The 20,345-nt window shown below is 51.3% G+C and overlaps 10 protein-coding genes across 10 annotated transcripts; 6 read left to right on the top strand and 4 right to left on the bottom strand.

Moving 5' to 3' along the window:
- Positions 1-1,207: 1,207 nt before the first annotated feature.
- On the bottom strand, positions 1,208-2,841 carry M437DRAFT_70128 (putative translation initiation factor 2, gamma subunit; the record flags this gene model as incomplete). The annotated part of the gene is made up of 3 exons (XM_041025406.1): positions 1,208-1,253; positions 1,303-2,274; positions 2,327-2,841. 3 exons carry the CDS (start codon positions 2,839-2,841, stop codon positions 1,208-1,210), a joined length of 1,533 nt encoding a protein of 510 aa, XP_040875322.1.
- Positions 2,842-3,193: 352 nt separating this feature from the next.
- On the top strand, positions 3,194-4,430 carry M437DRAFT_79155 (uncharacterized protein; the record flags this gene model as incomplete). The annotated part of the gene is made up of 4 exons (XM_041027118.1): positions 3,194-3,268; positions 3,373-3,524; positions 3,586-4,248; positions 4,307-4,430. The coding sequence occupies 4 exons, from the start codon at positions 3,194-3,196 to the stop codon at positions 4,428-4,430; spliced, it is 1,014 nt and encodes a 337-aa protein (XP_040875323.1).
- A 940-nt stretch (positions 4,431-5,370) lies between these two features.
- On the top strand, positions 5,371-6,825 carry M437DRAFT_59755 (ribosome biogenesis protein ytm1; the record flags this gene model as incomplete). The annotated part of the gene is made up of 2 exons (XM_041023632.1): positions 5,371-5,461; positions 5,546-6,825. 2 exons carry the CDS (start codon positions 5,371-5,373, stop codon positions 6,823-6,825), a joined length of 1,371 nt encoding a protein of 456 aa, XP_040875324.1.
- Positions 6,826-8,085: 1,260 nt separating this feature from the next.
- On the bottom strand, positions 8,086-8,368 carry M437DRAFT_59801 (uncharacterized protein; the record flags this gene model as incomplete). The annotated part of the gene is made up of 2 exons (XM_041023642.1): positions 8,086-8,119; positions 8,175-8,368. The coding sequence occupies 2 exons, from the start codon at positions 8,366-8,368 to the stop codon at positions 8,086-8,088; spliced, it is 228 nt and encodes a 75-aa protein (XP_040875325.1).
- Positions 8,369-10,029: 1,661 nt separating this feature from the next.
- M437DRAFT_13181 (uncharacterized protein) lies at positions 10,030-10,665 on the top strand (the record flags this gene model as incomplete). The annotated part of the gene is made up of 1 exon (XM_041018701.1): positions 10,030-10,665. A coding segment is annotated over one exon (636 nt), but the record flags the coding sequence as incomplete, so codon positions are not given.
- Positions 10,666-12,357: 1,692 nt separating this feature from the next.
- Positions 12,358-13,572, bottom strand: M437DRAFT_59850 (Di-copper centre-containing protein; the record flags this gene model as incomplete). Its single annotated transcript, XM_041023650.1, has 1 exon — positions 12,358-13,572. One exon carries the CDS (start codon positions 13,570-13,572, stop codon positions 12,358-12,360), a length of 1,215 nt encoding a protein of 404 aa, XP_040875327.1.
- Positions 13,573-15,015: 1,443 nt separating this feature from the next.
- M437DRAFT_59736 (uncharacterized protein) lies at positions 15,016-15,630 on the top strand (the record flags this gene model as incomplete). Its single annotated transcript, XM_041023630.1, has 1 exon — positions 15,016-15,630. One exon carries the CDS (start codon positions 15,016-15,018, stop codon positions 15,628-15,630), a length of 615 nt encoding a protein of 204 aa, XP_040875328.1.
- Positions 15,631-15,984: 354 nt separating this feature from the next.
- Positions 15,985-16,765, top strand: M437DRAFT_59795 (cytochrome b5; the record flags this gene model as incomplete). The annotated part of the gene is made up of 2 exons (XM_041023639.1): positions 15,985-16,224; positions 16,283-16,765. The coding sequence occupies 2 exons, from the start codon at positions 15,985-15,987 to the stop codon at positions 16,763-16,765; spliced, it is 723 nt and encodes a 240-aa protein (XP_040875329.1).
- An 86-nt stretch (positions 16,766-16,851) lies between these two features.
- On the bottom strand, positions 16,852-17,648 carry M437DRAFT_59832 (uncharacterized protein; the record flags this gene model as incomplete). The annotated part of the gene is made up of 2 exons (XM_041023646.1): positions 16,852-16,943; positions 17,003-17,648. 2 exons carry the CDS (start codon positions 17,646-17,648, stop codon positions 16,852-16,854), a joined length of 738 nt encoding a protein of 245 aa, XP_040875330.1.
- Positions 17,649-18,108: 460 nt separating this feature from the next.
- On the top strand, positions 18,109-19,619 carry M437DRAFT_79161 (eEF1-gamma domain-containing protein; the record flags this gene model as incomplete). The annotated part of the gene is made up of 3 exons (XM_041027119.1): positions 18,109-18,141; positions 18,201-18,390; positions 18,610-19,619. The coding sequence occupies 3 exons, from the start codon at positions 18,109-18,111 to the stop codon at positions 19,617-19,619; spliced, it is 1,233 nt and encodes a 410-aa protein (XP_040875331.1).
- Between the last annotated feature and the right edge of the window lie 726 nt (positions 19,620-20,345).

Here is a 20,345-nt window from a genome sequence, read left to right on the forward strand (position 1 = left end):
AGATCGGAGACGATGTAAATCGAGGATCAAGACCGCTTTCAGACTTCGTGCGGCGTGTTGTGCGTGATGGGAAGCTTTTAGAATGGCGGAGTAAAGTGAAGCAAGAGATAAACTCCCTTCGAGAGGCTGGTGATCTGGACGGGCACGCGAGATGGCTAGTTTGTGTCAGAGAACATCGAAAAAGACGATCTTGTCTGCAGTCAAACTCACTGATCCGCGTGCTAGCCTGTGGGGATGCAAGGGCGATGAAATCAGGTGTCGAAAGCGTCGTTCATAAAGAGTAGGATTTGTGATTGTTGTTCAACAATGAAAGAAAAGGTTTGTTGTTCGAGGAAAGTAGGAGACGAGAAGGTGCAGCTCGGATGATATGAGCACGTGCAGCCTGAATGAGAGAGAAGGTGCGATTTGAAGGAAGGAAGGAGGTGCGGCTCAGTAGAGAAAGTGCCACTTGCACAGCAACACACGTAGGCCTGAAGTTGCCTCCCTCGACTTGATTGCAACCACTGCAGTGATCAATCAACTTTGGAGCCCGATCTCGTGATGGGGTGAGACGATCACATGCAGGCGCCTGACTTGACTCACCTAACCATATACACCCTGGAAGTTGTCCTTCTCACATCCCACTTGTAAGACACAAACGTGAGTTTGGCGTAGTGGGAGACCGCCTGCTCTTCGGAGTCGGGAGAAGGGGGGCATAGCCCCCATAAAATTTTGTTTATAAGAGAGAGGTCGAGGGTTCGACTCTGGAGGACGGAGATTCTCTGACAGGCTTTAGATATTACGTGAACATGATTGTCGTTCATGCTCGACCGTTCTAGTAGACATAGTATCTACTCACATCATCAGTTCCCTTGGAGAGAGGCAAAGCCATAGGTGTGCTGTCATAAAACTGTGTATTTTGTTTCGGTGTCATGCAATAGGGGTGAGGATAGATCCGTGGATGGAAAGATAAGAAAAAGAAAAACACATCCCTTCTCGTCCTCAGCGCCATAGAACACCCCTGATCTAATGCCCACAGACAAGCATGCATCCCGCACATACACGCTTAACACACATAGAAAAGCGTGATGCGTTCATGCAAATCCAACTTTTGATCGTCCTCTCCATGTCAAATCCTCTACGTGTCATCCCCACAAGATCTGGAACGAAGATCCTGCTTGCGTGGGTATCGGTGTAAGTCGTTGTTGATGTATCAACCAGTCGTCGTTCACTCAATGGTAGGCTCGAGGGTGGAGCCGGCAAGGATGGTAGCCCTATGTAAAGTTAGTATGAGTTTCGTGAGATGGAATTAGTTTGACTTACCATCCAATAAGACGCCAGTGCTTCTCGATTCTGCGAGAAAGAGCAACCTTCTCGCCAATCTCGGTACAGGCAGGGCTGGTGAGCTGCAGTCTGGCGGCATCGGCCTTGACGGCGACGACCTTGGCACCAGTGGCAGTAGAACCAATGTTAACCATGAGGACTTCGTTCTTTGCGAGCTTGGCAACCTTGGCCTGCTTGCCGTCGGCGGTCTTGACACCAAGCAGACGACGGAGCAGGAAGTAGTTGACCTCGATCTCAGTGTAGATGGCGGGGAGCTGGCCACGGAGACCAAGGACGAAACCGACGAGACGATCGGCACGGCAGAGAGTGGGGTCGACACGAGTACCAACACCAATAAGACCACCAGGAACGGCGAACTTCAGGTCGTTGTTCTCGGCAAAGAGCGAGACAACTCTGGAGAAGATGGGCTTGCACTGAATCTTGCCCTGCTCATCCTTGCTGACAATACCGGGTCTGATCTCAATCTCATCACCAAGCTTCAACACACCAGTCAAGATACTGCCACCAGCAACACCACCCTTCAGGTCCTCGATCTCGGCACCAGGCTTGTTGACATCGAAAGATCTGATAACGATCATGTGAGGGGCGGCGGTGAAGTCTCTTGGGGGAACGGGGATCTTGGAGACGAGGTACTCGTTGATGGCGTCAATGTTGAACTTCAGCTGGGCACTGATAGGGATGATGGGGCTGCCGTCGGCGACGGTACCGCGGATGAACTTCAAAATGGACTCGTGGTGTTGGCTGGCGGCCTCCTCGCGCATAAGATCGACCTTGTTTTGGAGAATGATGATGTGGTTCAGCTTCATGATCTCAATGGCGGCCAAATGTTCAGAGGTCTGGGGTTGAGGGCAGGTTTCGTTTCCGGCAATGAGAAGAAGGGCGGCGTCCATGACGGCGGCGCCAGACAACATGGTGCTCATGAGAATATCGTGACCAGGGCAGTCGACGAAGCTAGGAGGTTGTCAGATAGCGCTAATGTGGAGCGCAGTATGTGGAGACTCACGAGACATGTCTGAGCAGACGGTATGTACCAGAGCATCCTTCTCTCTCACATGGAGGGTCGACCTCCTTGTCACTCTTGTAACTTCTGTAGCAGGTGGGGCGAGGGCACTCCTCGTTGTCACACTTGTAGACCTTTGCGTTGGCGTAACCGAGCTTGATGGTAATGTTTCTCTCCAACTCGTTCTTGAAACGGACAGTCTGGACACCAGAAATGGCCTTGACGACAGTTGACTTTCCGTGAGCGACATGACCAATGGTACCAATGTTGATAGTAGCTTGGCGCGAGATAATTTCGGGCGACAGAGGGTTCAAAGTCTTGACATCGATGGTCGACGGGTCGGGCTGCTCGGCAATGAAAGGCTTCTGGACGGCGGGAACAGGAGCAGACTTCTTCAAGGCCGACTTGGGCTTCTGCTCAGGAATCTCGTCTTCCGACTCGGACTGGTCTTGCTGAGGGTTCAAGGTGGGCGAGGCGGGCGGTGAGTCGTCCTGGGGATATTCGCCGTTCGAGGCCATGGTTGCGGAGGATGCGCGGTTGGACTCGGGGTGGTGGAATGGGGTGCGCAAAGGCTCGTGAGGGCGAAATTGGCTATGAGTCTTGCGGGCTCTCGCTGTGACGTGCAAAGTCACCAAACTCTCAAATTCTTGGAGCACGATCAGAGTCGAGGTGGCCAGAAGTCAAGGCCAGTCGGTCGATTCAAATGGCACGCTGGTGAAATCAGCGAGAGCAGGCCTCAGCCAATCAGCGCCAGGCTGGGTCTAAGCACTCGGCTTTCTCTGTTCCTCGCGGGCGACATCGACCTCAGTTGTTCGACAAGCACCTCCATCTACCCTCTCCTCTCGACCCCGACACAGTCAATCGCAGACCATGTTGGCCAGATCCAGCCTGCGATCCGCGCGCATTGCCGCCGCAGCTCGCAACACTGCAACCCGCCAGTCCACGGTACGCCCTCGCCCAACACCCGGACACTCGTCCATACCTCCAACCACCCTCGACCGCAAACCCGCCCGTTGAATCATGCCCAGCTGACGTCTCAATCTCTCCAGCGCGCTGCCTCTTCCTCCTCCGGTGCCGAGTCTTCCCAATGGGCAACCACCGCCACTGCCTCGGCTGCCACCGTCTTCGCTGTCGGTTCCGCCGCATGGTACTACTACCAGTTCGGTCGTGAGGCCCACGCCATGACTCCCGCCGAAGAGGGGTATGTCATACATCGCCTACATACACACTCGACCATCCAGCGCTGACCATTGGCCCGACAGTCTTCACCCCACCAAGTACCCTTGGGAGCACGAGAAGCTCTACAAGACCTTCGACCACCAGGCTCTTCGCAGAGGTTTCCAAGTCTACCAAGAGGTCTGCGCTTCCTGCCACTCCCTCAAGCGCATTGCCTACCGCAACCTTGTCGGTAACTTCATGACCGTCGATGAGGCCAAGGCCCTTGCCGAGGAGAACGAGTACGACACCGAGCCCAACGATGAGGGTGAGATCGAGAAGCGTCCCGGAAAGCTCTCCGACTACCTTCCCAGCCCCTACAAGAACGACGAGGCTGCCCGTGCTGCCAACAACGGTGCTCTTCCCCCGGATCTTTCGCTCATGGTCAAGGCCCGCCACGGTGGCTGCAACTACATCTTCTCTCTTCTGACTGGTTACCCCGAGGAGCCCCCAGCTGGTGCTGTTGTCCAGGAGGGTCTCAACTTCAACCCTTACTTCCCCGGTACCGGTATCGCCATGGCCCGTGTCCTCTACGATGGTCTCGTCGAGTACGACGACAAGACCCCCGCCACCACCTCGCAGATGGCCAAGGATGTTGTCGAGTTCTTGAACTGGACTGCCGAGCCCGAGATGGACGACCGCAAGAAGATGGGCTGGAAGGTTATGGCCGTCGCCGGTACTCTCTTCGCTCTTTCCGTCTGGGTCAAGAGGTGAGTCATGTCGAATACTGGATTGAGGTTTTTAACAAATACTGACTTTGTGCTACAGATACAAGTGGACTGTCGTCAAGACCAGAAAGCTCGTGTACAACCCTCCCACCACCAAGGCCGTCCGCAACCCCTCATCTCCTCGTGTTCAGACCCACACCGAGGGCCAAGGATTCCTCAAATAGACGATTTCTTTGATAGGAATCTGGTAATTATTTATTAGAGGGAAAATCTAGGCGATTGTCTGGAAAGCTGATGAATGACATTGAAACGTCAAGTACCAGTTTTGCAGTCAAGGGTTGCCCATTGAGGGAGAAAATTCCGGTCCTGTACAGCATTCTTGTGTTCTAAATCAGAACGCAAGGGTGGACCCCCCTGTTTTCTATCTTCACTTTTTTTCTTTGTCATCTGTACTATGAGCCCGGAAAATTCGATATGCTTGCATGTTTCTACCTAGACCGCATATTCAACCAAAACTTCATGACCATGTTGTCCACGAGATGCGGCTCTTGATAAGCTTTGAATCTACTGATCATAGATTGCCACCAGCCTCAGGCATCAATCTGAGCGTAAGTACTTAAGCAAATGAACGTTCTCAGATGAGAGTAAAGCGGATCTCCGTGTCCACCTCTGGCACTTTCGTCTTCACCTGGTCAATACATCCTGGACTTGGGAGAATCAAAATCACGAGTGCTGTAAGCAGACAAGTCCGCGAATCCTAGCACGGCATATTCGGAGAAGATTAGGCTACCATGAGAGATGTGGACTTGTGTCGTCTTGATGGCCCAATCGAACACATGTAATCCCAAAAGTGTCGTTGGTCGCATCGAAACTGTAACAAGGCATGCTTACAAGAGTAGCCCATGCGATTGGTCGAAGTAACTTCTCTATGCGCACCGATTCGACAATGAGCTATATATACATATACACAATACATTATACCTGGCAGACGTGCAATTTGAGAGGTTGAAGTTGTAGAGGTTGTGCAAGCTTCCAGCCTCTGCACTAGCGGCACAAATTGGTAAGGCGGTGAGCCTGACAGCGGCAGAATCTGTACCCATGCATGAACTTTTTTCGAGATGCGATCTAGTCGAATAAACACATACCACACACATATCCAGCAACATGTCGACGTCGCAAGTGAGAATTCAGCTCAGTACGAGGAGTCCGGATATCGAGTTGCCCGAGGACACTGGTCCGATCCTCGTCTCGACTGGTAAGCAGTACCCCGATGTCGCGCATTTGCGCTAGCATGATGCCTCTTTCCTGGGACATATCACATAGCTGACAATTGTCACAGAGCTCCGTAGATACCAGCTTTCAACCCTTGTCAACCGTCTGCTCGAGACCGAACAACCCGTCCCCTTTGAGTTCCTGATCAACGGCCAATTCCTCCGAACCTCGATCGATGAGTTCCTTACCGCCAACGGTATCTCCGCCGAAACAACCTTGAATGTCGAATATGTACGCGCTCTCGTGCCGCCGTCGCATGTCGCCTCTTTCGAACACGACGACTGGGTCAGCAGCATCGATCTCCTCTCCTCTACTTCAGCGGCTGGAAAATGGGCAGGCAAGAACTTTGCTGGTGCTGGAAACGAGCGTTTGGTGTCGGCGAGTTACGATGGATTGTTGAGATTGTGGAATCAAAGTAAAGAGGTGCTGGCGACAAGTGGAGATGGTGGACACAGTGGACCCGTCAAGAGCGTCAAGTTCCTGGATCACTCACGTTTGGTGTCTTCGAGCGTGGACCGCAGCGTCAGAATCTGGAACTACAACGACAGCGAGATTACACCAAAGGTTGAGTTACTGGGACACACAGCTTCCGTGGACAGACTGGCCGTACACACTCCCTCTCAGCGTATCTTGACCGCCTCGCAAGATCACACTGTCGGTATCTTCAGCAGCGATATCAAGAGCAACCCTTCAGCACCCGCACATCTCCTCCCCAACCCCTCAAACAAGCGAAGGAAAACCAGCGTCACTGTCCCTCAGCGCGGCGCACTTTCTCTCCTGGCCGGCCACACTGCACCAGTATCAGATGTCACTTTCAAACCCGACGATGCCACAGTCGCATACTCCACTTCCTGGGACCACACACTCAAGACCTGGGATCTGGCCACTCACTCGTGCGTCGACACTCGCGCAACCTCGCACCCACTGGTCTCAGTCGCCGCTCTGCCTCAACTGAATCTGGTTGCTGCAGGTACCACTGCTCGTCACATCTCCCTCATCGACCCTCGCGCTTCTGCTACTTCGATTGTTGCCATGACGCTTCGTGGCCACAACAATGCTGTAGTCTCACTTGCACCCTCGCCTGATAACGGCTATGTCTTTGCCTCTGGTGGCCATGACGGTAGTGTTCGTGTCTGGGATGTCCGTAATGCCAAAGCAGGCAATGGCGGTATCGCTGAAGGCGGTATGACTGGCGAAAGCATCTTTGTTCTCGAGCGTGATGGTCAAGGCGAGAAGAAGCCTGTAGGCGGTGAAGGCATCAAGGTGTTTGGTGTGCAATGGGATGAGGCTTGGGGTATTGTCAGCTGCGGTGAGGATAAGAAGGTGCAAGTCAACCAGCCCAGGTAGTTGCACAGGAAAAGCATTCAATGTTACTTCATATACCCCTTCTATTGTTATACCTTTCTTGTCCCATTGACCAGTATGCCAGTAAGAACCAAATTGAAATACAGCGAGTAGGAACGGAACATACGATCTCCTCCAACGAGAATGTGGTGGACGCCACTACGGAAATAGGCATAGCTACACTATATCTTGTATTCGCAAGACTCATTCGCAAAGGCGTTCTGACCACTGTGCCATCACCGTGGATAATATGAATGGTCTTTGGGGGCTTGGAAGGCCTGAGGGATAAAGGGATTGAGAAGGAAGGGATTCGATGTGACTTTCCTCTTCTCGATTCCAAGTCTTGTTCGTTCTTGTACAACGATCATCTCTCAGGCTTTCGTACAGGTCCTTGTTCGCATGTTTTTTTTCGTCTGCTATGTTTCTTTCCGCCACACACACACCCAAAGAGTCCCTCACAGTAAACCGTTTTCTTCTTTCTGACTCGTTCAAACTTGCTTTTCGCCACCGAGTCTCTTCTACATGACTTTGCTTCTTTGTGTGCCGATTTTGTAGGCCCTGACATCAAAGACCATTTCTTACCTTGTTCATTCCCCTTAAAGGACTAACTCAGAGTTTCTAACTACCACATCTATCTTTTGGCAAAAGTTCAGACATTTGAGACTAGTCACCAGGCGATTGGCTCAAGATACTTTTGCTCTCTGGCTGATTAGGTTGATATATTTTATCTCCTGTTGTCACAACCGAGCCAAACAGCTTCAGCAAGAGAGAATCCATCCTCTTCTCCATTTGCGTCAGTGCAATGCAGAACTGTCTGACTAGCTCAGCTTGTGTCGAAACCCGGCCGAGATGGTACAGATGCGAAAACCAATGGCAGCAAGGCGTTGCATGAACCTCGTATCGTTTCATGAACGCTTAAGCATTGCGATGCCTCTGCTGACCGGAATTCACCTGATGGTGTTTGCAACATAATTTGCTGAAGCGTTTCTGCGATTGCAGGTCGCGATATACGTAGGATGCACAGAAGATGTATGAGAAGCTTGTGTGGATGATAAATGATTGTCATAAAGTCGTTATATAATACATGCAATGAAAAGCTCCAACGTCCAAACTCCCCTCAGCGCCAGTGAGTAAACCCGGAGAACCTGAGCCAGCGAACTCGAAAGCTCGAAACAGTGTGGTGTGAAGATATGCAGATCTCATAATCGTTCGTGTATTGATCGATCATTGCCGAACTGACTCGGTGGTTGTGTGACTGGTGATTTACTTCTGCTCTGGACCGACGCCCTTGACAGCGCTGTATTGTATGTTAGCTAAGTGATCAAAGATTTGAGTATATTCGAGGTACATACCTGTCCCACATCTTGCCGAGAACACCCTTTGGTGGGCCTTGCTCCTCAATGCTTGTGCGACGGGCAGAGTAAGCAGCATTGTCGGGGCTGCGCTTCTGAGCCAGGATGTTGTTGAAGAGGCCACCGGAAGAGCGACGACGCTCACCATCGGCGGAGGTCTGAGCAGTGGGAGTGGTATCGGTAGGAGCAGACATGATTGATGGCTGAGGTTTGGATGTGTTTGGTTGTAGTGTGGTAATATGGTATGATGAGAAGATATGCTTGTTGTAAAGAACTAAGCTCTCACAGGTGGGGTGCAACACTATTATATAGCTTGAGAGCTACCTCAGAGAGCTTACCTCTGGAGCTTTGTCATATCATCGGACTCGGAGCTTGTGCAGCGTCCGTCGTCAGCCTTTCCTTTGTTTGCTCAACCACTCCGCTGGGTTTGAATGCTCTCGTGATTCTTCCTGAAGATCGTAGCACTGGTTAAGCCATCGACATATGTTTCGTCGTCATGGTGTTGAACTCTATCCGTCATGGTCCAATGGCAATCACTCCTAAGACCGTTTACTTTTCTGCCGCTCTCGAAAGAGAGGTGGTCGTTAGCAAGCCACCGAAAGTGATGGTCCATTTTTCCCCACGATAAGGCTGACCTGTGGATATGGACTTCACGATCGAAGTGCGGGGAAGGAGACTTGTTGATGTCATCAGTCTGGTCCCTGAATCTGTTTCCGGATATGCCTGCTGTCATTGGTTGCAGAAAGCAGTCGCAAAGACGGGCCTAGACGGTCAGATCGCTCCGGCCTTGTCGTGGGTTGAGCTTATCTCAAGAACTTATCAATTGGCATGTGCTCTGATACCAAAAACGATACGCGCATGTCAGATCTTGGTAGATGAGTCAAGCGAAGCACAATCAGTAGTCCCAGACAGCAAAAGATGAGTAAGGCCAAAGTCGGACGAGGGTCTAGACGCCATGGTCAAGGTGTTGTTGAGTGCAAATCCTCCTTCGGAGAGGGTCCCTGGTCCGATGCAAGGGACATGTGTTTGAGACGTGATGATCTGACGAGGTTTCATGGCGGTAAAAGTGGCTCTCCCATGATGACGAGCTTTTCAGCGGTCAGACTGTGCCGTCGAGGAAGACGTTTGTGATTTGGAAGATGGCTCGCTTGACTGAGGATTGGAATCGGAGACGTGCTGTTTGTCAGAGATGTGAAGAGTATTTGGCTCGATGAACCATTTCATCTGCTTGAAATGTCCATTGATATGGCCGCTGTCACACAAGATACAATGTCGCGTGATCGAAGCACCTCGATTCAATCATTCTCAGTACTGGATGGGCTACTCCTACAAGGCAATGTCCCGAAGTTACGACCACCGATCAGAAATGGAATGCAATGTTGAATACAATCCGACCTGAGTTCTCCGAGCATCAAACTAGTATCCAGCGCTTATTGATAAGCAGGGGGCTGAAAAAGATGAAGAGAGATTGCATGAAAGTGCATCCGGACAGGTCGCTAAGCAAGTCGATAGAGTCGCCAAAAACAGGGTATGAGGTTTGGCTGCAAGTCGCGTTGCTGCTTCCATAGAGTTGAGTTGTGTTCAAATCTAAGGCAGAGGGTCGTATTGAGAGAAGTTGCGATGGACGTTGTATAGAGTGTCTTGGCGTTCAATGCGGAGTGTGACTTTCACGCGACAGCAAGCCACCAGGCAACCTTCTTTCCCATCCACCTTCATCTGATGAAAATTGCTCGGCGCAACAGCACGTCTATCTGACCACATCGAACAACTACCGTGCATCTCCTCTCGCAACGTTCGACAACAAACACCTTCACTTTAAGTTGTAGCGCTTTACAGCGCACAATCGAACATCAAAATGGGTGGCGATCTGAACTTGAAGAAGTCATGGCACCCCGTGCTCATGTCCAACCAGAAGCGCGTCTGGGAAGAAGAGAAGAAAGCCCTCGATGAGCGCAAAAAGATCGACCAGGTCCTCAAGGAGCGCGCCGAAGAACGCCAAATCCAAGAACTTCAACAGATGCAAGAGGCCGCTGGCGGCAAGAAGCGTGTCGACAGAGTAGACTGGATGTACGGCGGTCCTGCAGATGGCCAGAAGGGAACCACAGAAGAGATGGAAGCATATTTGCTCGGAAAGAGAAGACTGGACGGACTTGTCAAGAGAAATGCCACTGAGGCCATGCAAAAAGCTGCCGCCGTAGGTCCCTCGGCTCTGCAAATTGCAAATAACCAAAGAGATACCGCGACAAAGGTGCGCAATGATCCTATGCTGGCCATCAAGCAACAAGAGCAGGCCGCCTTGGAAGCCATGATGAACGATCCCACCAAGCGTCGAGCCCTGCTCAAGGCTGCTGGCAAGGACGAAGACGACTCAAGACGTAGCCATCGCAAGCACCGTCACAGAGACGATGAGCACCGCAGCAAACGTAGACGCCACGACGACTACAGCGATGACGAGAGACGTTCCTCCCACAGGCACCGATCACATCGCCATCGTTCGCCCTCGTACTCCCGCTCACGATCACCCGAACGTAGAAGGAGAGATGATAGGCGCGATGACAGACGTGATGACGATAGACGTTCTTCTCGCAAACACGACTCGTATCGCCGCAGCATCTCACGCTCACCAGATTCACGCAGACGGAAATCATACCCTAGTCCGCGACGCTCAGACTCGCGTTCTCCCTCTCGCAAGAACAGAGACAGAGATGGTAGACGACGCTCGCCTTCTCCTGTTCGATCGCGAAGATCTCCTTCGCCGAGACGTCGTGCATCACCAAGCTATGAGCCTTACAGCAACCGCGGTCCCAGATCTTCTAGGAATGATAGAGACGACCGTCCACCGAGATCTTCCAGGGATGACAACCGTCCACAAAGGCAAGAACGCTCTGCTTCTCCTAATCGTCAAGCAGAACGCATGGCCAAACTAGCAGCTATGCAATCAAACGCCACAGAATTAGAAGCAGATCGCAGGAAGCGTCTAGCCGAGTTGGAAGAGCGTGACCGCAAGCAGAAAGAAGAAGATGATAGGAAGAGAAGCGAAAAGGGTAAATTCGTTGGGCAATTGAGAAGTCAGGCCGATCTGGGCCAGGGTGGCGGTCTGGGAGCCAGGTTGGCTGGCAGGACTGGGCTACAGAGATTGGCTGGAGATGAGTAGATTGCATCTCTTTTTCAGTCAAGTCACAATATTTGGTAAATGGATGACGGGAGCTTGCATTTGATCATGCTATTATTCGCATTTGAGGAAGGTGTAGCTAGACAGCATAACTCACATCTGCTTAGGAACAATATCCTAGCCCCCTCCGACTATAATTCGTCTATCCGTGTCTAGCTTCGACGCAGCTTATAGGCTACCCACGCCCACAAGTTGAGCAAGTTACCTTACATAATCAGCACACTCCAGTCACAGTATGACTTGCCTATAAATTCGTTTCAGATCTCTCTTCGTGCTCTCCCTCTTCTTTTCGCTTACATCCCTCTGTTCAAGTGTTGCCAGCTGAGTATACGCACATCCCTTACTATGAGCACATCTACACTGACTAGCCAGCACAGCGGACTCTGTACTCTTGTCTGCATACCTCTCTCTCAGAGCTAAGTTCCCATATCCTCCTCGAAACAAAATCATTCACGCTGACTCGAAACATCACAGGCTTCTTGTTTCCGACTTTCCATCTCACGCTCTTCAGAGCTAAGTCCCCATCTCTCCCACCCCATCCTTCCATATTCCTCCCATCAACCCTATCATCGAACAAACTAACCTTGATCTTTTCCTCTAGGCTAGTTGACTTTGTTCAACACATACAAATCCAGAGCTTCAACATGCCCTATATACAGCAGAAAATAAACCCTCAAGCTTGTTTATTTTTGCCGCTTTTTGTTAGTAGGAGTATGATCTGCCTTTTTTTTTTTTACCGCGGATGGATCCTCTGGAATTATTTTTGGAAGAGAATATGTTCTTTTTTTTTCTCATTGGTATGGCTGGCTGTTATGGCTGGGTACTGAAGAAGAAGATTGAGAGGGCTGTTGTGGTGTGTGGGCGAGGATGGGGCTGCGGAGGTTGTTGCCTAGAGAGTGGTGGTAGAAGGTGGAAAGATGGCTCGAACGATATTCGCTCATTGCGTCGCAAGACTTGAAACAAGACAACCTCCAAATTCCTATATTGCTATTACTATGAGAGCTCCGATACTCAAGCGTATACATAACAAAACGGCCCAGCAACTGTACTCATCACATCTTTCATTGTGACATTCACTCCCCTTCCAGCCCAGCCAATACTGATCGCCGTGTCCAAAGTTGTATTCGCACTAGGTGGTTGGTTCAGAAAAGTGTTCGTGCCAGCAATGGCTTCTTTGCCATAAATCCTGTTCTCAGGATCCAACATCTGCCATGCCGTCCACACCAAATCTATCATGCCATGGTGAAGGTAGAAGGCCGGATCTCCTGGTGAGGTAAACACATCGCGACCAGGATCGCCGCCCATGGAGTAATGGCCACCGCCGTGAATGCCGATATTGCCGCTGCCAGGGATACCTTGCATCTGCATCTGGAAATCGTAGACGTTTTGGGGCCTGAGGATGTTACCAACGATGGCGGTGAAATTTCCGAAGCAGGTGTTGAGTTCATCTGTGAGGTCGCGTTTCAGACAGCGAGGATTGTAGGATAAAGGGCCATTAGGATTGACGGAAGTGATGTTGCCAGGGATGGTGAGAGCTGCCGGACCAAGATTCACAGTCATGTTGACAAAGGGACCTGATTCAATACAGCCGCCTCCACTGCCGGTCGGGAAGAAAATCTCAGGGAGGCCATTTCCACCGAGGACAACTTGTAGGCCGGTCTGGTTGATATAGGCGCCGTTGCCGCTCATACTTGTCTTGCTGCCGTCCCAGACAGGACTTTTCTCCATGCCACTCTCAGCAGAAAGACCCCAGTTCCAGTAGGGTTGTGTGCCTTGGTATCCACATTCATTGCGAAGTGCTTGTTCATACTCCCAAAGGAAGAAGCGGTGCCAACCCAAAAACGTGCCTGTATAGTGAATTTGGAGTGTCTGATCGATATGAGTAGCCACCCAATCATCATAGCGCGACTTTGCACCAGGAGCCCAGGAAGCTGGTGACTTGGCAGTCTTCTTCTGGAGACAACGGACAGCATCGGTATAGGCGATACGTTCCCTGGGAGAAAGAGTGCCCCATTCCTTGCGAACCTGGACATTTCCGGGCTTGCATATCGAACTGAATGGCTTTTTGGCTGACTTGACGATGTATTTGGCATGAGATATCAGGATCTTCAGTTGTTCCTGAGCGACTTGGATGTCGCTCGATGCTGATGTTGGCAGCTTGTCGCCAGGACTAGCATTGCAGCAGGCCAACACCGCAGCGACTGCGAAGATCAATCCAGACTTCATCTCAAATAATGGGAAACGCTGTTACCATACTCGAACAATAAGATGAGATCAAGGGGCTGGCCATACTTTTATACTTGATCCGACCTCCTTGCGACATGCATCTTTGGCCTTTTCTCAGTCCGTGCTGGCCTAGTTACCTAGCCATGATATTCCACGTGTGCTTACTACTCATCGTGTTCTATGTTTGGACCAAAATGCTGGAACGATAGGTCGTCGTCGACCCAGGATGCGGCATGCTGCAGATGGGAGCACGCGAAGGATCTTCCAGGCGGTCAAAATTGATTGATAGACCGCCTCGACCAAGGCCCTCTTTCCAAGCGAGTGTTCAATGATCAGCATGCCAAGATACTCTCCATGTTAGATCGTGGAATGGTGTGCCTCGAGATGATTGTTCGTTGCTAGATGCATTTTCTAAAGATGTGGTTGCGGCTCGATGCTTGGACATGGTGGTGGAACAATCTTAACGTGATTGACAAATCACGACAACACGAACATCGACTCAAGAAAATATTGATTTCGTGTAAAGCGAGACTCGAGTTGGTGGAAGGAGCGACTGCGGTGTTAGTTCCTGCCTTTTTTGGTTAGTGCTTATGCGTCGAACGGCAAGTATCTTGCCGATCACTGAGACTGCAGGTCGTCTTCAACCTCACTCGTTCTTGTCCTTTCGGTCGGTCATAACGATTGACATGCCACTCGAATGAGCCTCTCGTTGGACATGTCAGAGGCCTTGGAATTGACATGCAACTTGTCGTTCATCGCACTTGTCTGAAGCTTGATGCCCCTTCGTTAGACAATCCTTTTTGGGCTGCGAAGGGCACCATTCCAGGTGCTAAAATGCACGATATCTTCAAAGGAAACTTCCGTCGAAGGCCAGGTTTCAGTGATTTTCCAGGATGTTCATCTCAAGATGACCTTCGTATGACAGAGCAATGCACACGAGAAGCTTGGACAAACACATCTTGAGCTCGTAGCTGATCTCTCTGAGGGGATGTGGTCGAAAGTAAGTTTGAAGCGTGATAGTGGATATAAACACATGGATTGAGCAAGATCTTATGCAATTGAGTGGCATACATCGTGCACTTGAAGCCAAAAGCATATCAAACTCACGCATCCAGAAGACAACCCCTCACACACAATTACGACGATTTTCTTTGCTCTGCACATTTCATTTCATCTCTTCGTCACAAAGCCTTTTTGTACTGCATGTTTTGTCAGTCGCGTTTCTTCAAGAGTCATAGGCATTGCAGTCATACTTAAGCATGCCATCAAGCAGTCCTCTTGATCCAAAGGCAGCTGCTTTTGCTCCCAGAGTACCCAGGACTTCTTCGAAACAGTTGGACCCAAAGGCTCCAGCATTCATACCATCTCGCAATCCAAAGATTGTGCAAGGCCTTCTTCGCGACCTACAAGCCTCGTACGAGCAGTATCGAGTCTGGCATTGAGATGGCTCCCAAGCAGCCAGCCTACCAGAGCTATGAGCTCGTGCATCTTTCCGGGCGACAAAACGAAACAACAACTACAGGACTCTTCTCTCTTCCACTCGAGTTGCGTCTAAACATTTACAACCTTGTCCTTGACGATGAATACGAAATTTACGAGACAGGACTGCCAGCACTTCTTCGCACTCGCCTGCAGATCACACGCGAGTTCTATCAGTTTTGCAAATTGCGCATTGTCCTTGTCTACGAGAGAAAACTTGGTTTCTTCACCCATCGCTTCTGGAGAAGATTGCCAAAATCACTGCGAATCTACAGACGAGGAGATAAGAAGAGGCATCGTCTGTGGCGGCACTGGGAACGAATACCAAAGTTTGGCAAAACGATACCCCGACAGGATTTGTTCGTCGACGTAAAGATGGAGCAGTGGTGTACCCATGCTGCAGTGTATCCAGAAAAAGCTATTCGGTCACATGGACAACGTCGCGATTGCAAGGTCCAAGTGGAGAAGATGTCGTGCTTACTTATGATGTTTTGTATTGTTATGGTAGCTGGAATGGTTTTGTCCTTGCCGTTGTGGTTGTTTCTACGCCTTGTACTCTACATAATGGATTCAGTATAGAAAGACAACTAAAGATACCCAGCTGTTCAAGGCGTGGAAGTCACAAGTTGGCCTCGATGATGTTGATCGAGTAAGAGGCAGGAAGTTTTTGTCCTTGTCGACACATGTCATTTCAAATACTCGGAGTATGAAATTGAAAATGCGAGTCGAAATCAGGCAATGCACATGGAAGCCAAAAATAGAGTTTGGAGATAGACGTTTGATGACGAGTGAATGGTCATCAGGCCAAAGCCATCCCGAAAGCAACTCGGCCTTGGCATTTAATTGTCTCTCTTCCCCTCTGTCGATCAACCAAGTCCAATAATTACTCCTCTTTCTACTCGATCCCTTCTCCCTTTTTCAAACACACAGAACATGGCAGAAGTACGACAGCGTGCCAAAGCGGCAGACCCTACCGTCGTGCCCAAAGAAGCCTCGAACTCAAATACCACTCCCAAGAAGAAGAGCTCTGGCTTCAGCTTCACAGATGTGCTGCGCGTGCTGGGTGGCATTCTCTTGCTCAATTGCGCATTGAGCTACTTCGTTACTTCTTCATCGCTGACCTGGGGTTGGCGACCTTGGTACTCGAAGCCTGCGGTTGTTGCGTCCTGGCTTGTATGTGCTCACCCCCACGACCCCTCGAAGAAACAAGCCACTGACCAGGACAAAACAGAGAGGACCACTCTACCTCACCGACGAGGAATTGAAAGCATACGATGGTAGCGACGCTAGCAAGCCAGTCTACATTGCTTTGAACGGCACCATCTACGACGTCAGCGCTGGCCGCCATGTCTACGGTCCAGGAGGAAGTTACAACTTCTTTGCTGGCCGTGATGCTACTCGCGCATTTATTACTGGATGTTTCCAAGAGGACCTGACGCCTGATATCAGAGGTGCAGAGTTGACTTATATTCCTGTGGATGATGATGCTCCTTCAAAAGCCGAGATGAAGAAGAGAAGAGAAAGGGACACGAGATTGGCAAAGAAGAGAGTGCATGACACGATCGACGGATGGAGTCGCATGTTCAAGGGTGAGGCTGGCAAGAACTACTTCGAAGTTGGCAAGGTCAAGAGAGAAGAAGGTTGGCTGGAGAAGTTGCCCAAGAGGGAATTGTGTGAGCAGGCGCAAAAGCAGAGACCTCAGCGTAAAGCTTGAGGAAGAGACACACTCGAAAAAGGAACATGGTGAATTTTGTACAGATATACAGAGTGTATGGGGAAAATGTAATAATAGTACAAGGATCAACGCTTGACCCAGGCAGGCATCTTGCGGGCCTTGACCTTTCCGGGCTTCTTTCTTTCGACGCGACGGGGGTCTCTTGTGACAACACCAGCTGAAGAATATAGTTAGCATTGCTGTGGCACATCCACATAGATACCATATTCAACATACCTCTCCTCAAAGCGGGCTTGAGCAACGGTTCGTGAACCATCAAAGCCTTGGACACAGCCAGAGCAATGGCATCGGCCTGGCCAGTGGTACCACCTCCTCTAGCAACGCACCAGACGTTGTATTTGTCCATGCGCTCGGTGACCTTGAGAGCCCAGAGAGCGCTCTCGCGGTCGTGTAGACGACCAAAGGCCTGAGTCAAGGGCTTGCCGTTGATCAAAACCTCGCCTTCACCTTCAACCAGGTATGCAACAGCGTTACTGCTCTTTCTCCTGCCGACGCCTCTAGCGCGGCCGTACTCGTCAACAACACCGGGCTTGGGCTGGTTGTGGAATGGCTGGACGTCACGCATGTAGCGTCTTAGGGCAGTTGCGACTTCTTCCGGCATGAGGTTGGGGTGGATGTAGTTCAATCGTTGCAGGACCTGCAGGATCTTTGTGTAACGAGCGGCCTTGACGGGCTCGTTGCTGTTGACCTTGTACTGAGCCAGAGTCTTCCATGCGACACGGGGAGCATGTCCGGTGGGAAGTACGGGCAGGGTCTGGTATTTGCGCAAGAGGTTCTCGAGGTTCAGCAGGTCGTCGGTGAAGTCGGGCTTGCCAGTGAAATATGAGGGCGAGGCGGGGACGATGCGCAGACGGTCCATCATGGCGGTGTAGGCAGCGACACTTCGGCCGCCTTCGAGGTCATCATCCTCAGCGTTTTCCTCGGCGGTAGCAGGCTTGGTGTTGGTATCAAAGTCGATCGGAGGAGCAGCGCGAATGTCGCCCAGCGGAGTGTCTGAGTTGGTCGAGGCCAGACGGCGGAATTGTGTTTGGTTGATGGGAAACCTCCTTGTGGCAGGCTGACGGAATGAGGCAATGGCGGCGCGCAGGCCTGACCGCAGTGCACCGAGCTCCATGATGGCAGAGTGTGGCTATTGCAGACCTCGCTGTCGCTGTCGCTGCATGGCCGTGAACTTCGTCGCTGCTGGCGGAAACAGCCGAGGATCCTCCGACTAAAAATTGGAAGGCGGTGCCCAAAGCTCAACGCCGCCGCTCTTCTTTTTCACCACCTCATCCACCCCCTCTGTGTAGCTTCTTCTTCATCAGTTGCACATACCCCTCACAATGTCTTCTTTCGGCAAGCTTTACACCTACGCGGTATGCTCTTGGAACACGTACCTGGCACAATCCACAGCGCAGCTAACATCCCCGCGCAGGGCAACCCCCGTACCACCGCCCTGCTGGCCGTCGCAAAGGCCAACAACCTCAACCTTGACATTGTTCACACCGAGCCTGCCAAGGGTGTCGACACCGAGTACCTCAAGCTCAACAAGCTCGGCAAGGTCCCCACCTTCGAGGGCACTGACGGCTACGTCCTCACCGAGTGCATTGCCATCGCCATCTACCGTACGTTTCCCAATTGCTCTCCGTTTCCTACACCCCACCTCAGGATCCTCTACCGCCAACCTCCCTGCAATGATGAGACATATTATCAAACAGTTATCCCTGTCTGAAGACTATTGTTGAGATTTTATTTGATCTGATTGCTCCATTACCCCTCACTTCTGCACAAACAATGGCTTCCAATTTATTTGCGACAGCGCGCTGACCGCATCTGCTGTACAGTCACCTCCCAGAACGAGAAGACCACCCTCCTCGGCAAGACCAAGCAGGACTACGCCTCCATCCTCAGATGGATGTCCTTCGCCAACACTGAGGTCCTTACCGCCCTTGGTGGCTGGTTCCGCCCTTTGATTGGCCGTGACCCCTACAACAAGAAGTCCGTCGAGGATGCCCAGAAGGCCACCGCCAAGGCCGTCGGTGCCCTCGAGGACCACTTCCTCGTCAACACCTACCTCGTTGGTGAGCGCCTCACTCTTGCCGACCTCTTCGCTGCCGGCATCATCTCCCGTGGCTTCCAGTACTTCTTCGACAAGGAGTGGCGCAGCAACAACCCCAACGTCACCCGTTGGTTCGAGACTGTCACCAACCAGTCCATCTACTCTGACGTCGCCGAGAAGCTCGAGTTCATTGAGAAGGCCATCCCCAACGTCGCCCCCAAGAAGGAGGCCGCCCCCAAGGCCGAGAAGCCCAAGGAAGCCCCCAAGCCCAAGGCTGCTGAGGCCGAGGAGGAGGCTGCCCCTGCCCCCAAGCCCAAGCACCCTCTTGAGGCTCTCGGCCGCCCGACCTTCGTCCTTGACGAGCTGAAGCGCAAGTACTCCAACGAGGAGACCCGCGAGGTCGCCCTTCCCTGGTTCTGGGAGAACGCCAACTTCGAGGAGTACTCCCTCTGGAGAATGGACTACAAGTACAACGATGAGCTCACCATGACCTTCATGACCTCCAACCTCATCGGTGGTTTCTTCACCCGTCTTGAGGCTTCCCGCAAGTACATCTTCGGTGCCGCCTCCGTTTACGGCTCCTCCAACGACTCGATCGTTCGTGGTGCCTTCCTCGTCCGCGGTCAGGAGGCTCTCCCTGCCTTCGACGTCGCCCCTGACGTCGAGTCTTACGAGTTCACCAAGCTCGACCCCAAGAACCCTGAGGACAAGAAGTTCGTCGAGGACATGTGGGCCTGGGATGCTCCCATCCAGCCTGAGGGCAAGGAGTGGGCCGATGGTAAGGTCTTCAAGTAACACTGTGCGCTAGAGAGTGTCTAGAGACCACCAAACAATGTTGTGGAAAGGCTAGGGTGTGCAAAAAGCATAGGGAATAGAGATATTCAAATTTTAACGCGTAACGTCAACCAACTCCAGAGTTCACGTGCCTTTTTCCAAGCTCTACATGAATTCATTAACTCAATCATATGATCGGCAATTCTGTTGTCGAAGATAAGGACATCCAGGCCTTGGATATTCCCATCCAGTTTGAGGGCAAGGAATGTGCAGACAGCAAGGTCTTCAAGTAACACTGTGCGCTAGAGAGTGTCTAGAGATCACCAAACAATGTTGTGGAAAGGCTAGGAGTATATAACGACTATTAAAAAAATGAGAATTGTCTTCGACGATTCTATCTTTTATACGGGTAGGGTGTGGTATGGGTTGAGCGGTATGTAACAGAAAGCTGCCAAGCCTTGAGCTGCGGCGGCTTTGCAAGCCGCCCGACGAGCATCAACGTCTCTACACAAGCACGCTCAGTCATGAACGTCAAACGAAACGGGTCAGGTCTAGCACATAGGAGCATCACCTGTACCAGGCAGGCTTTTCTCATGAAAATGCCTCATACTGCTCTTCCATCTGACTCATGAACAAAGAGTCGATTTGAGTAGTCGACTCGACCGACGTAGTTCGGTCTCTACTTGCTGACATAGACATCGACATCTGTAGAACGGAGATCTGCTTGCATAGCTCATGGACCCATGC

The sequence above is a fragment of the Aureobasidium melanogenum genome, assembly GCF_000721775.1.
Source record: "Aureobasidium melanogenum CBS 110374 unplaced genomic scaffold scaffold_34, whole genome shotgun sequence".
Lineage (NCBI taxonomy): Eukaryota > Fungi > Ascomycota > Dothideomycetes > Dothideales > Saccotheciaceae > Aureobasidium > Aureobasidium melanogenum.